Source organism: Ambystoma mexicanum, chromosome 8, assembly GCF_040938575.1.
Source record: "Ambystoma mexicanum isolate Mex_15411 chromosome 8, UKY_AmexF1_1, whole genome shotgun sequence".
In the NCBI taxonomy this organism is placed as follows: Eukaryota; Metazoa; Chordata; class Amphibia; order Caudata; family Ambystomatidae; genus Ambystoma; species Ambystoma mexicanum.
In genome coordinates this window covers 863,307,579-863,323,194 of record NC_090929.1, presented here as the reverse complement: position 1 = coordinate 863,323,194, position 15,616 = coordinate 863,307,579, and the positions used below count along the sequence as shown (strand labels likewise).

The 15,616-nt window shown below is 44.9% G+C and overlaps 1 protein-coding gene across 11 annotated transcripts in view; it reads right to left on the bottom strand.

The window, feature by feature from the left end:
* Positions 1-15,616, bottom strand: part of CCSER2 (coiled-coil serine rich protein 2) — a 1,037,685-nt gene that overhangs the window by 80,865 nt on the left and 941,204 nt on the right. For 3 of the 11 annotated variants that reach the window (XM_069610757.1, XM_069610759.1, XM_069610760.1), the window contains one exon: positions 7,038-7,077. The exons of the other annotated variants lie outside the window; for them this stretch is intronic. In XM_069610757.1, the coding sequence (XP_069466858.1) occupies positions 7,038-7,077 (40 nt within the window). The remainder of the gene's footprint in view (positions 1-7,037; positions 7,078-15,616) is intronic. 11 annotated transcript variants of the gene reach the window in all.

Below are 15,616 nucleotides of genomic sequence, written 5' to 3'. Positions count from 1 at the left end.
TGCCTGACCTGCGTGTCTGTGACTTGTGAATGCCATGGATGCATGACACATGTCTGTGACAATGTACAGATTCACTGATGCAGCCTAGTCATCCTTGTATCCACTGTGATTGGGGTGTATGGGGCCAGATGGATGTGACTGAGGTGAAGTGTGTGCATGCGATAGGCATGACCCATGATGCATGTGAGTTCCATTACATTGTATGTTTCGAGAGTCCATTGTACATGGCATGCACCATGACTGTCACTGTGTGTGTTTTGCCTGGACTGACATGTGTTGTGGAGGGACATGATGGAAGTGTACTTTGACAGTGGCACTCATCTGCTATTGCTTCCTGTCTAGGGGACCATTGTACAGTACCCTGATGCTTGTGTTCTATGTCTCCCTCTACGCAGCGGCTAGTGAAGAAGAGGGCGGAGACGGCGCTGTGGAGCAAGGCGGCGGGGATGCCCCCACGGCTGCAGCGGAAGGGGTGGGTGAGCCCCCACAGGGGCCTGCTACGGCGGAAGACGGTGAGGAGCCATCCAGGTTGGTGGTTTCCACAGAGGAGGAGGAGGCCGCCACTGAGGCGCACATGGGGCCTGGTGGGGGCATCCCTGCTGGTGCAAGTGGTGCAGTCCAGGGGCAGGGGCAGGAGGCAGCACAGGTCACCGTGGAGGGGCCTGTGCATGTCGCTGTCCCTGACCCTGTGGGTGCACCACCATGCACCAGCAGGGATGCCGCGTCCCAGGCCCGTCCGCAGGTAGAGGGGATGTCCATGTCATCTGACTCCCCTCCACCTGCGGACGAGGGGACCCCTGGCCGTATGGAGAAGGTCCTGATTGGGGTCGCGATACGCACGGCTGTGATTCGTGATGCCGTGCGTGCTTCCCAGGAGGAGCACGCACGTCATCACGAAGAGCACCGTGCCGACGTGGCCCAATTGGGATCGTCCATGTTCGGGGGTTTCCTGCATGTGTCGGCCAATCTGGCGGCCCTCTCCTCCTCTGTGGAGACTATACGCCAGTCGTTCTCCTTGCCGTCTTCCGGCCCAGATGCCACCAGGGCCCCCTGTGGACCTGCCTTGACCAATGCAGCCAGCTCGGTGGGGATCCCATCCCTGCCAGAGTCGGGAGTCAGAGGTCCAGCAGGGGTGGACACCACAGCAACTGTACCCCAGCAGATGGAGGATGTGCCGGCATCATCAGGCAGGGCACGTGCACGACGGCATCGGTGGATTCCATCAGCCTGGATGCCGTCGTGCTGGCAGAGGCAGTGGCGTCGGAGGCAGCAGCGGAGTCAACGTGGGAGGCATCATGGCTCGGGGCCATCAACATCGGAGGGGCAGGCATCGGCCGGAGGGCAGGAGGACCCAGGACAGGAAGTGTCTTCCGTGTGGCAGCGGTTGGGCCAGCACATAGGTGCGGAGCGGCGGCAGGCGGAAGAGGCGCGGCTCACAATGGTCAGGGCGGAGAACTCCATGCGGAGGGCCCTGAGGCGGGCCGAGTGCATCGAGGCAATCCGCAGGGGGTTGGAGGAGGAGACGGCGTCGTCCCTGCGGACCCTCGGGGACATGGAACAGGACCGCCTCCGGGACATCGAACAGGAGTTCGATGATGCCCTGGCCCGGAACACCACGGAGTGAGCCGCTGGACTTGCTGCCGCCTTTGTATATAGTTATATAGTTAGTGTTAGGTTTCCTTTATTTTTTTTTTTTATTTGGTTGCGATTGGACAATGCGCCACATTTTTGTATGTAGTTCAGTTTTTAGTTAGGTTTCATTTGGTTGGGCTCATGGACCCGGGATTATCTTGTAAATAGTTCTTCAATGGATTTTTCTATTTTTTGGATTTTTTTCATGGACATTCTTCTTCCTTTGGTTGTTTTGCTTTGTGGTTTTTCTCATTTCATTTCCATTCAAGTTGATTTTAAATACATTTTTATTTTCATCCTTCAATGTGTCGTATCATCTCATTGCTTTCATGCATGTCATGTTGGGTGTCTTAACATTCACTTGCAGCCATTGTGTGTGACAGACATGTGTTCATTTGCATTATTTACATTGGGTGTGTAACATGTCATTGCCTTTGATATGTGGGTGGATGTGATAGTTGGTTGGGCCTTTTGGCAGGGGAGGATGGCCATTACGGACATGATTGGGGATTGGTGGGACCCAGGTGCAGGGGGGCATGGGTGGGGGCCTGGTGGTGGGTGCCCCACAGTGCTGGGGGGTGGGGGTGGTGGGAGACATGAGTTGGACATGGGTGGGGGCCTGCTGGCAGGTGCCCCACAGTGCTGGGGGGTGGGGGGATGGGGAACATGAGTTGGACATGGGTGGGGGCCTGCTGGCAGGTGCCCCACAGTGCTGGGGGGTGGGGGTGGTGGGAGACATGAGTTGGACATGGGTGGGGGCCTGCTGGCAGGTGCCCCACAGTTCTGGGGGGTGGGGGTGGTGGGAGACATGAGTTGGACATGGGTGGGGGCCTGCTGGCAGGTGCCCCACAGTGCTGGGTGGTGGGGAACTTGAGTTGGACATGGGTGGGGGCCTGCTGGCAGGTGCCCCACAGTGCTGGGGGGTGGGGGGGTGGGGAACATGAGTTGGACATGGGTGGGGGCCTGTGGAGGGTGCCCCTGGTGGCTGGGGGTGCAGGGGGACATGCGTTGGTGGGCAGTAGTGCAAGTTGACATGTGGGTTGGCTGGGGGGCATGGCCATGGTGGATGGGGTGCCTGCAGGACATGTGCAGGGTAGGCCCCTGTGGTGTGAGCCACCTGCAGGGGCCGTGGAGGGTGTAGAGGGAACACCTGGGAGGACCCACACGTGCAATTCACGTGTGGTGCTCCCCGCGCACCCCTGTAATACACGTACCCTGATGGAATCGCGTGTGGAACTTCCCGCGCACCCCTGAAATACACGTACCCTGCTGAAATCGCGTGTCTAACTTCCCCTGCACCCTGAAATAGACGTACCCTGCTGATTTCGCGTGTGAAACTTCCCCCGCACCCTGAAATACACGTACCCTGATGGAATCGTGTGTGGAACTTCCCGCGCACCCCTGAGATACGCGTACCCTGCTCGCACGGGCCCAATCACGTGTGGAAATTCCCGCGCACCCCTGAAATACAAGTACCCTGCTGATATCGCGTGTGGAACTTCACGCGCACCCCTGAAATACACGTACCCTGCTGATATCGCGTGTGGAACTTCACGCGCACCCCTGAAATACACGTACCCTGCTGAAATCGCGTGTGTAACTTCCCCTGCACCCTGAAATACACGTACCCTGCTGATATCGCGTGTGGAACTTCACGCGCACCCCGAAATACACGTACCCTGCTGATATCGCGTGTGGAACTTCACGCGCACCCCGAAATACACGTACCCTGCTGAAATCGCGTGTGTAACTTCCCCTGCACCCTGAAATACACGTACCCTGCTGATTTTGCGTGTGAAACTTCAGGCGCACCCCTGAAATACACGTACCCTGCTGATTTCGCGTGTGAAACTTCCCCCGCACCCCAAAATACACGTACCCTGCTGATATCGCGTGTGTAACTTCCCCTGCACCCTGAAATACACGTACCCTGCTGATATCGCGTGTGGAACTTCACGCGCACCCCTGAAATACATGTACCCCTGCTGATTTCGCGTGTTAAACTTCCCCCGCACCCCGAAATACACGTACCCTGATGGAATCGTGTGTGGAACTTCCCGCGCACCCCTGAGATACGCGTACCCTGCTCGCACGGGCCCAATCGCGTGTGGAAATTCCCGCGCACCCCTGAAATACACGTACCCTGCTGAAATCGCGTGTGTAACTTCCCCTGCACCCTGAAATACACGTACCCTGCTGATATCGCGTGTGGAACTTCACGCGCACCCCTGAAATACACGTACCCTGCTGATATCGCGTGTGGAACTTCACGCGCACCCCGAAATACACGTACCCTGCTGATATCGCGTGTGGAACTTCCCCTGCACCCTGAAATACACGTACCCTGCTGATTTCGCGTGTGAAACTCCCCCCGCACCCTGAAATACACGTACCCTGATGGAATCGCGTGTGGAACTTCCCGCGCACCCCTGAGATACGCGTACCCTGCTCGCACGGGCCCAATCGCGTGTGGAAATTCCTGCGCACCCCTGAAATACATGTACCCTGCTGAAATCGCGTGTGTAACTTCCCCTGGACCCTGAAATACACGTACCCTGATGGAATCGCGTGAGGTACTTCCCGCGCACCCCAGTGATACACGTAGCCCGCTTGCTGTGCTGGTACAGGGTTAGCGCAGCCCTTTGCGCTGGATTGGGTATATTGATGGCTTTTCCCTGCGCGAGAGGCGTTCTTGGGGGCGTAACTGGCGCTGCTGCAGGGTCGCTGCGCCACTGTGCGCCACGGCTGGTTTTGGTGGCTGGAATCCATGAATACGCTGTGCGCGGAAATGGACTTTAGCGCACGCGGCTGGCGCAGGGATTCGCATGCGCACACTGTGCGCCAGCCGCGTGCGCCACTTGTGCGCTGAATTCTATGAATTACCCCCTTAATGTTTTTCCAAGAAAACACCTTTGCAAAAATACATGTGGGCACAGTTACTACTTTGTTAGTTTGGAGAAAAAGTGGGCTGCAGCAGAGACATATGCTGGCCCCATTTCCTTTTAATCTTTATTCATCAGACTTGCCAGCGGTTTTAGAAACTGTTCACAAGGTGCTGCCTAAGATGCGCTTGGAACACATCGGATGGTTAGCGTACTCAGTCGAAGCAGTTCTTATGGATCATACAAAAAATCGTTTTTCAAAGATCTCTTAACGTTAATCAGGTATACTCTCAAAAGAAACATCTAAAGATAACTATCAAAAACCGAAAGTTGTGATTTTCTTCAGTAAGAAAAATTTAAGAAATGCTATTTGGAAAATTGGGACAGACATTATTGAATGCGTTCAAGAAAATTGCTATCAGAACATCTCAAGTATGAAAGAAATAAACAAAAGGAAAGAAAGCAAACGTCTACCAGGCATTAACAGGTTTTTGATAGAATTAATGTAGCTCACTCTTGAAAGCCTTTGATGGCGGCTTATATGCAAAAATGATGTCCAATGATAATGTATGGGATGGAGGCAAGACTAAATTGAAACAGCTCATGGTACAATAAAATGGTAGACACATTTTGGTGTTGTGCACTTGGTCTCCTAAATGGGACCCTAGTGAAATATAGGTGTTGTGATATTGGTATTTTGGCTGTAGCTACTGTACCTTCTATTAGAAAAGGCATTTTTTACTCTAAAAATATGTATGCTTCAGTTGAAGGAAGAATGGCATTTTGATTACATCCCTAGAGAAAAGCTTTGATGGGCGTGTGGGTGTAGAGGAGTAGCTTCGTGGACACGATTTTTTTTAAAACTATCACTTGGGAACTGGATTGGAACCTACAGTCACAATTAATAATAGAGTTAAGTGTAAAGCTGCTTTATGGAATTGTGAAACCAATTTGCAAAACCGAACTTTCAAATCTCTGTGTAAAGAATATTTAAAGCGCATACCTGTTTATAGTTAGCCATATATAACAAAAAGTTGAAAATTCATTGAGATGAGAATGAACGGACTACAGACTTTGGAAATAGTCAGTCTGATGATTCATATTAGCAAAGAGCTTAAGAGTCTGCAGACAATGTAACAAACACAATGAACAAGAAATTCAAATATCTAATTGAAATCAACTAGATGCATTTTGTGTAAGATTCTTGGGTATATATGTAAATAATTTGGAAAGATTAAAGACAGCAGCTTTCGAGACGATTGATAAGTGTATAATGCTTAACATTGGCTGCTATGGGTTTCTAAGAACATATATTAACTAGACAGGAAAGAGGTTGAGCAACTGCTCATCATGAGGAGTTGTTTCGCAATATTTTGTCTTGATTTTCATCACTGTAAAGTAATTGGTTAAAGAAGTTTGTAAAAAAAAAAAAGCATTGTGCATGTAATGCATGCATTTCAAACAGTACTTTTTATTGTGGAAGAAAGTAGCTGTCAGGGAGATTAAGCGTTCTCTGCTGTTTAATTGATCACTTTTCCTGCAGGAGAATAAAAGATTGGCAATTGGCTGGCAACAGGTAATACTTTCCTCATACTTGGACTGATTAATCAGCCACTCTGTTTCACCATCTTGGGTGGGTTGGTCACATTTCACCATCGCCAGTACACCCCAGACTGGTATGCCGGCCTTGGGCCAAAATCGCAGCCTACCAACTGTTAGGGGGCTGGAGCCATCCCGCGGACATACAAACACACTTGCACAAATTATATATATATATATATATATATATATATATATATATATATATATATATATATATATATATATATATATATATATCTCTAATGATTTTTTGAATTATAACTTTGTTCCTACATTTTAGAGTGGTTATATAGTTTGTATGTATTTTGTGATCTTTTATTAGTGTGTTTGTAAGGTTTGTTCATTTTGAAAACATTTCACAATTTAAATAAAAAAATAAATAAAATAAAACCCCAGATAAACACGGTCGCACTTCACAATTCAAGGGAGCAAAGATTGTATGTGCATACACTTAAATGGGGCTTTCCCATATCACCCATATAAAAAGACACAGCGTAAGGGACTATCAAATGTGACTTTCAATTTCCTATTCTGGCTCAGAACTGGAACCGAGCAGTGGTGGTATCTGCGGCTTGAAATACCTGTGCCTCGGAAAACACAGCCATTTAGGAGTTTACACTTTGTACATATAATTTACATTCACACTTAAAGGTGTTCGGGGTGTGTGTGCCTCCACAGTTGACATACTTTGGGGGAGACAAATACATTTAGGACTCACTGTATTCCACCGAAGAACGTCCCTGAAAAAGTAATGATCGCACTTAATGGGTAAACCGAGAGAATAAAACTGTATTATGAGATACTGAAGCATGACTGTACTGCATGCAAGGCGCTTAACATACATGCGTGCATCATGCAGGGAGTACACCATAATTGTGATGAGGGAAAAGGAGGTAGGAGAAATTGGAAATTGTACTGTACCACGCTGTATCACAGAAGTAATGGACTAATTCCTCAACTCCTTGCCAATGGCATAATGAGAAAGCAGAGACAAAAAAAGACAAGCACAGTGATGTCAGAGTAGCACAGACAGGAGTGAGCATTCGAGGCTAAGCAGTCCTCAGTTTCCAGTACATATGGATTCTTCATGCAAGAAGCACTATACCGTAGAATATTCAAGATAAACCAAAAAGCGTAGAAAACTGGAATACGTTCTACAACCCCACCGAACCATACCAATAGAAACCGGTTATTAAATCATTAACAGCAACACAGATAAGCAATTGCTAGTGTTTATTGAAGATGTGATGCCACCTCTTACTAACCAGAAGCAGTACAGCGCTAGCTGCTTGGTTAGTCTGATATTACATCATTAAAAGGTGATGAAGACTCAAAATAGCAGACCTGCTGCAACATCAAAATTTTACATTTTACTGCAGGGAACAAAGGCAGATATCAAGCCTCTTATTGCTTTCTTAAACAATGAACACATCAAAACCGATGACAACACAATTATTTTATAAGCAGCACTAAACTAAACCACCTTTCTGCAGGATTTCGCTGTTGCTCCTTGTGCCAATTACCTTGTTTTTTTTCTTTGGCTGTTGGAGTATTTATTACACCCACTGTTTACAGACACATTCATGGGCACCTTTCCTGTACACATCGCTGCAGGTGTCTGCTGCTTGTCCTGCTCAGTTTTTCAGTACCCTTATATAGAGGAGACAGAACAACAAGTGCACCAAATCATCTCCATCCCTCCTCCCAAAAGGCACTCCAACAATTTGCTGAAGTGGCTGGGCAGTTGATAAGGCAGACCGAGTTCTTTAAGGCTCTGGTTGGTCTACAGCCATCTGCTCTTGAAAAATAAGGCAACATCTCTGGTGGCATTCAACAGCATTCATGAAAGGTTTTCCATGTACGTTTTTAGACGGACTTGTCAGGGGTGTCTTTCCAACTGTAAACAGTGCATCAGATGTGTTTTCTCGGGGAAGGTTTAGGTCAGGGCATTGCCAGCATTTTTCACAAGTATACCACAACAGAAGAAACTGGGTAAGAAGCGAGCAACCACAAGCAAAGTTTAATTTCCGGTAAGAAAAGACAGTTTTACCACAACTAATTAGTCTTTCTAGTGGATCTGCTTACAGAATTTTGGCACACCTGTCTCGGTCCTCTCTGTGAATTACCATGAGTCAAGCTAGCTGGTGGAGCAGGGGACCATCAGGAAAATGTCCAATTACAAACGTGTCTGATGATTCGAAAGAAGGAAAATGCATGCATGTCGCCCCTGATGAATTTTCATGGGTTGTAAAGGAAGCTCAGTTCTGCTCTGGACCAGAAGATCTCAGATGGTGAGACAGTAGTCAACACTTCAAAGGATTCCAGTTTGCATTACAATTGAGAGAACAAAGTGTTTTCAAGTAGTATGGCAAGTTGAGGCATTTGGGCAAAAGAACAGTAGCTTTAGAGAAGTGGAACCAAAGGATGAAAAGAGTATGGTGGTTGGGATATTTTGAGGGGATTACGGATGGCGTTTGAGAGTCCCTCTGGCTTTGTAAGTAAAGCTGACCAGTATGTCATCAACAAAGCAGATACTCTGCTTCTATAGAAAGGGAGTGAACAGAGCTATTGAAACTAGAGCCTCTCAATCAAATCACCTGAGCAAGAACAAGAGCCCCAACTTTAAGGTGAACATGGTGGAGTAACTGTGCAAGATGTCTTAAGGACAAACTCCCCCTTTACTCTTGATCACACGATATTTTCATAATGGAAGACTATGATGAGAGGCAAGATATGCATAAGTTCATTTCTTGTGGAACAGACCTCGGTTTTCTGTATCAAATGTTACGCTTCTCAATGTACTTTTTGGGCAGCAAAAAAGTGTTTGGCATATTTACATGGGAAGCCTAAGAGGTAGAATAGTGCTTTGGTTTTCTCAATTGGCTTCCGAGTGTGTGCTGGATAAATACTACAGCATTTAGTATTCATTTGTCATAGTTAAGGCAGCGAGAATTGTGTAAAATGGCAAGAGAGCTAAAGCGTGACCTAAAGTTTGAAGCTTTCATTATTGCAGAGTTCCTAGCGACTGAATTTAATTCAATATATTGTTTTTCAGCATAACCCCAGTGTTGACAGCCTTGTCAAAGATAATTATTATTAGGGGAATGTATATTTTTCGTGTACTTCCAAGAGCCAGATACTTTGAGAAAAGGCTGGCACTTGCAGATGGACTTTAGCCCAAAACAAAAGAGGCCTAATCAACTCAATGAGAACAAATGAGACAGACATAGCCACAAAAGAAGAAAGAGGACAGCCAATAAGGGAGACATCCAAGTTTATAATTATTTAATAAAACCCTCTTCCATTGCTCAGAAACCCACACTGCGTCATTTCCTTCCACACAAACCTATGCCTACAGAGCCTCATCTGTGGAAGCAAAAAAGCAAGATGCGCTAGTTTGTTCTTCAGTTCAAACTCACTATCATCAGGCCTTGATGAATAGAATCGATGCACCCTGGGGTAAGTTTTGCCTGGCATTAGAGAGAAATGAAAGTTTAATCAGATGGGCAGAAAATGCTCTAGAGTTTGGTGTTCCAGAGGCTCCCTCTGAGTAGACAATGGCAGTGGACAAAGCAAGAAAGTGATGTGTGAGCAGTGTGTCTTGTGGATAACTGGAGGGAGGTCTTGCCTCAACTCTGCAATGCGTTTGGACTATTAGCTTCATCTCAAGTCCTCAAGTTCTCTTGTCCTCTTTCTATCACCAGCAATTCAAGGACTCGCCTTCAAAAATACTGCGGAGTGCTGTGCGGCGTGTGAGCAGTGTGTCTTGTGGATAACTGGAGGAAAGTCTTGCTTCAGCTCTGCTTTGCGTTTTGACTATTGCTTCATATCAAGTGCTCAGGTCCTCTTGTCCTCCTATCACCACCAATTCAAAGACTCGCCTTCAAAAACGCTGCGCGGTGTGCGAGCAGTGTGTCTTGTGGACGGTGAGTGGAGCCCGATTCATATCACGCTGAGTTGGTAAGCGCTGCACTAATTCCTCCAATTGATATTCAATTTAATAATGATCCCAGCACATGAGACGAGTAATTGAAAACAGCGTGGTCATTGGACTAGCTACCAGTTGACCATCTTTACTGCTGAACTATGGGTCCTTGAGAAAAAAACTCTTGCATTTACGAACAACATTGTTAAAAAATTACTGCATCACGCTAGCCTAACGTGTGAAACCAACTAATATCGGATCATCAACAAGACCTTTCACACCAGCCCTAACTTCCATTTTTCAGTTGTGACTGCGGAGCTTTAGCTCTTTGAACAGCCGTAGAAGTCATTGGAGTTTCACTACACTGGGAACTGCCTTCTAGTGTCCGTGGATTTTGCTTGAAGCGTCAGAGTTTCGGAGCAGCTGCCAGCGGCTTTACTCCTTTGGTTGCGACTATGGAGCTACCTCTTTGAGCACCCGAGGAGGCGTGTGTTTGGGTTTTCGTGCATTTACTTTTAGTGATATAACTGAGGTTTTTTCTGCATAACTCACTGTGCTTATTTGCATAAACCATCAAATTGCTTGTGCCCGTTTCATGACACACGTTCCAGATTCTCTGAAATCCGGGATGCCAAACATGGTAGTTTATCGTGCCTCAGTGGTTCTTAAATCAACTCCTTTAAGACCATCTCCGGCAACGTTTGCAAATGCAAACTGCTTGGCCAGGCACGATTCGCACAAGACAAAAAGGCTTGTGCAGTAGACATTCAAGACTTTTGTAAACCATGTCTGGACCCGATTAACTAATCACAAATGTGTGATGCGAATCAAATCGCCAATGCGAAAAGAAATGGACTTGGAGAGCTGCAAACCACTTAATGCATCTATTTCTGACACCCAGATGATGCTGGTGGACGGACAGTGGATGCCAATTCCTAACACAACAACATCTGTGGTTGATCTAAACTACCATGAGGAATTAGTTGATTTACAACCTCCTGTATTAGCAATTGGTTCATTTGCACCAGAGCACTACCTCAGTGGCGGATATGATTTTGACAATACCCGACACCCAGGCTTTACTAGATGGCCGGGATCAATTTGTCAAAAATATTTCCATTATTGCATCTTCTTCCCTTATTGACTCGGAGGTTGATAGTCTCTATCAATCACCAAGTTTGTTTGGAAACCCCATTCAGGATGCTGCATCGTTTTCCCCTTGTCTCCAACCTCGAACATAACAGTCAAGAAGACAATCGGAGGTGCCATATCTGCTACCAGTAACACCGTTTAAGTCTCATTCTTTTCTACTAGAGATTACTTTGAATGCCATGCATATGACGATTGTGTCACTCACAAAACTATTTGAAACTCTAGATTGAAAATCACCAAACAAAACAAATAGACCAGATTGTACTCTGGATGATTGAAATTGTAAATGAAAAGTGGTCTGTAAAACAGGGTGGAGCTTGCTCGCTTGCACCTGAAATTACAAATATCCCACTCCAATGTGTGCCAATTGTTTTGGAAAATGCATGTGCGAGTAATCATGTTGTAGAAGAGCTTGTCTCTGTGTCTGCAGCAACATATAATTTGTTTGACAACCAAATCAAAAAAGGAAACTCGAGAGATGCCTAATGTGGGGGAAAAGAAAACCAAGAATCAGAAGGGTGTCCTGCCACGAGCCAGAGTCAGCATCAAACAATTTGTCAAGAGAATTGCTCCTAAAAATAAACCTGCTAGTCTAACTCGTGCTGCACTATCTAAATATAGGAACATGGCAGCAAACAAAAGCGATGCCTCTGGTTCTCAGATAAACCAGGTGAGTGATTATCCCCCACTGAATGACTTGGTGACTGCTATTACAGCATCATATGACAACATCACGCCTCAATCGGGCAACTCTGTGGGAACCCTGGAACCCTCTCACAAACTAAGTGATCTGCCCAAAAATGTGGTGCCTCTAGCTGAAAAAGATCAATGAGCACAAGATATAATTCTATCTGATATAAAGTACATGAAATTACAAGTGTGTGTCACTTCTATTTCAACACAGAACTTCTCTAAGTCTGATACGGCCTTGGCAGGTGCTATTTCAGAGACTGATTCTTCAGTTTTGTGGTCTGACCTAAGACCAGCAGTATTGATGTCAACTAATGCTATTGAGCACACTTGTAATCATTCTAAAGAACAAATGTCTTATAATCAGGAAGTCAGGAAGATCTCAGCTGACATTGACAAACTCATACGAACATCACTCTCTTTTAACTCAATCTGCTTTGTGCCAAACTGATGTCATAGGTTGTCTGCTATAACATCTAGGGGTGATATAAGGACTGATGCGAGTAATGAAGCGTGTTCATCACTGACCTCACTAGAGTGTTGTGAATTAAAGACAATCCTATTGCCTACTGATATCACACCAACCCATCACACCAACCCACAGAATAAATCAGTCAACGACCAATAATGCAAAAGATACTAAAGTGCAAATTGCAAAAGCGGTAGAAGATTATGTCACTTCAAATCAAATGCCCATTGGAAGCCTTGAATCCATGCAACAGTCCGGCACCAATGTTCGTGCGAAACAGGTACAATTCGATCCTGGACCTCGCAGTCAGAAAAATCAGCAGTTTCAGATTGTGAACATTGAATCAAGCGTAAACATGTGAGGTAGCAATACACAAGTTCAAAATTTGTCCAAGCATACATAAGCTGCTCCATTCACCTCATACGTTCTAAATAGAAAGATTGTTCTGGCAATCTTCCAAGACATCAGAAGTTTGCAAGAGGTTAGTTCTACGGACATCGAAAAAGTGGACTTTCTTAATGATGACGATTTGTCTATAGTGCGTTTATGGCTATTGTCAAACGTAGTAAGAAAACCACTTTGGCAATCGCGAATGGAACTATTTGCCTTGGGATTCGTGCCAGCCCAAGATCCAACAGTGATTAATGGTCATAACAACAGAAACATGTAAAGAACTCTACATTCCCTTTGTGTGATAAAACACTGAGTATTCAAGACAATTTGAAACTTAACAGAATGAAGCAATGCAAAGATTATCAGTCTCAGAGTGAGGTTTACGATTTTCAATTGTAACCGATCTTGCCAACTCAGAAGAGTGCCATATCCTTAGCAAGTTGGAATATCTGCAGTTTTATGCACTTATTAGGTTCAAGTGCAGATTTTCTTGCACTACATGATATTGTAGTATTGCAAGAAACATGGTTAACGCAAAAACCTGTGTGGGAGGGCTATACTATCATCTTGCATCCTGCTAAGAACTCCCACCGAGGTAGACCATCTGCTGGGTTATTGGTCACCATTAAAAAATCGCAAAGATTGGCAAATTATTCCATGGGCAGCTCCGAATTTATATTTACACATGGTGAGGGTAACATTTCCAGGAGTGAGTGTGTGAGGAACTTTTTGGTTGATATCAACTAATGCCACTGCAACCTATTTCTTATGTCTGGTTAGACTGTCGCATTGGTGTGTCCCAAGACGGAGACATAGAGTTCCTCTACTCCGTTTGTTATAATTGCAGGAGAAGTGACTTGAGGCACACCTTATTACTGCGCCAAAATAAATAAGTACCAAACGATAGTCCAATGCTGGTGTATTTATTTACAGTTGCCCTTTAAGCATGACACGTGTTTCGGCAAAAGTGCCTTTCTCAATTCAGGGCAGGTCTAATTAGACCAGATCAACAATAACAAATGAAAACAAGAAAATAAATAAAAAAGAAAAGATATAAAATATGATGTTAACAATGATTTATACGCAATCATTGAACCCAAACCAAATTTAAAGTAAATCGAAAGTGTATAATCAATCCAGATTATGTGATAAACACAAAAGATGACAAATAATGCACAAGAACGGTTAGAAACCATGATACATACTGCTCCGAATAAATGGCATGATTGCGCTGAATGTTTGGTGTGAAAAAAGCCGTACGTCTAGCTTACCCCATGTTCCTTCTTAAAGTCGTATTGCTTTAATACGGCGAGTAATAACTGGGTTCAAATCCTCGTGTGGAGGACATTAGATAGCATGTTATTTCGATAGACCTTATTCGTTCATAATCCTATATGGAAGACCAGTCGCCATTATCGGGTGCTGTGTGTTCCACATACATCCTGTGCTTATGTAGCTCATGCAGGTGCCCGCGCTTAGATACCCACAAATGCAGCCAGAATTATAAATTCTATAGGGCCATGTTTTGTTCGTAAAATAATATAGTACAGTCTTTACTATTCTATGTACATGATTTTAAGCCTCCGATTGTAAAGCTAGTCATGTTCTTAATGCCGAAGAGGTGTGCTTTAACACCCAAAAACGAATAAATTGAAAAATATGTATGCCTCCGTGCATTCGATTTGAGCCGCGCATCAGAGTGCGATTGGCTGAAAAACATGGGTGGGTTCTGGTGGTCCCCCCCAAGGGTTTACCTGCAAAGTCACGTTTGCGCGTCCCGCGTAGAACAAGAGATGATGGCGGAGCCCCTGTGGTCTGTGTTGATATGCGGGTTGTCATGGAAACTAAGTCCATCATTGCTTTCGTTGCTCCCTAGTCTACGGCAGCGGCCATATTGGAAGATCTAAAATGTATGCAAGGCTGTGTATTCTACCTGCAGGGTTGGCTGTGTTCTAATTCTCTTAACGATTATAGGCACGTCTCTTTTTACTAGACCTGACTCAATATGGTTGCAAAAATCACCCCTTTCAATTAAAAAAAGATTATATATATATCTACCGTGATAGTCACTTATGACGTACACGATTTCCATATGCATATGATGCATGTGGACCCTAAATCTTAGTTCCTGACATTGCATGACTTACAAGACACGTTGATAAGTAGTTCTATATTACGTTCGTAATTTTAAATAACACTTTTGTTTCCTTAATGGTGTCTTGTGGGAAATTAAGTCTACAGTTTCGCACTTAAATTTTCCTGTGGAACATTGCCGGTCTGATCCAGCAATAGTGTGTGCAAAACATTTGTATATCTAACGTATGTACTTGAATCCAATTCTATGCTTGTGACCGTGAGAACTCAATCTACTCATATTATTTATAAATGATGTCTTATGATAGTAGTAATTTGGCAACTTGTAAGTATTACGCATAATGTAAAAATGTGTGTAAATGGTAAGTGTTTAAAATTTTTAGATTTTAACATTTTAAATTTTACAGAAAGTTAACTCTAACATTTACAGAAAATAGGCCATCTCATTGTCCGTGTTGAGGCCTAAATTTACACTTTTGAAGCGGCAGATTTGTTTGGCTTCTTCTCGACGGAGAAGCAATTCTTGATTACCGCCCCTTGGCCCCAAAACTACTTTCTTTAGTCCAATAAATCGAATGTCTCTTTTATCCTCCAGTTGATGTGATTTCTGCCAATGCTCTGCTAGGGGTAGGTTTTTATCTTGACTGCCGACAAATGTTCTCTGATCCTGATTCGTAGCTCTCTAATTGTACTCCCGATATAGATTTGTTTGCACACACAAAAAAAAAAATCGCATAAATCACATGTTTTGTCCTACAATTGATTTGTTCCTTGATT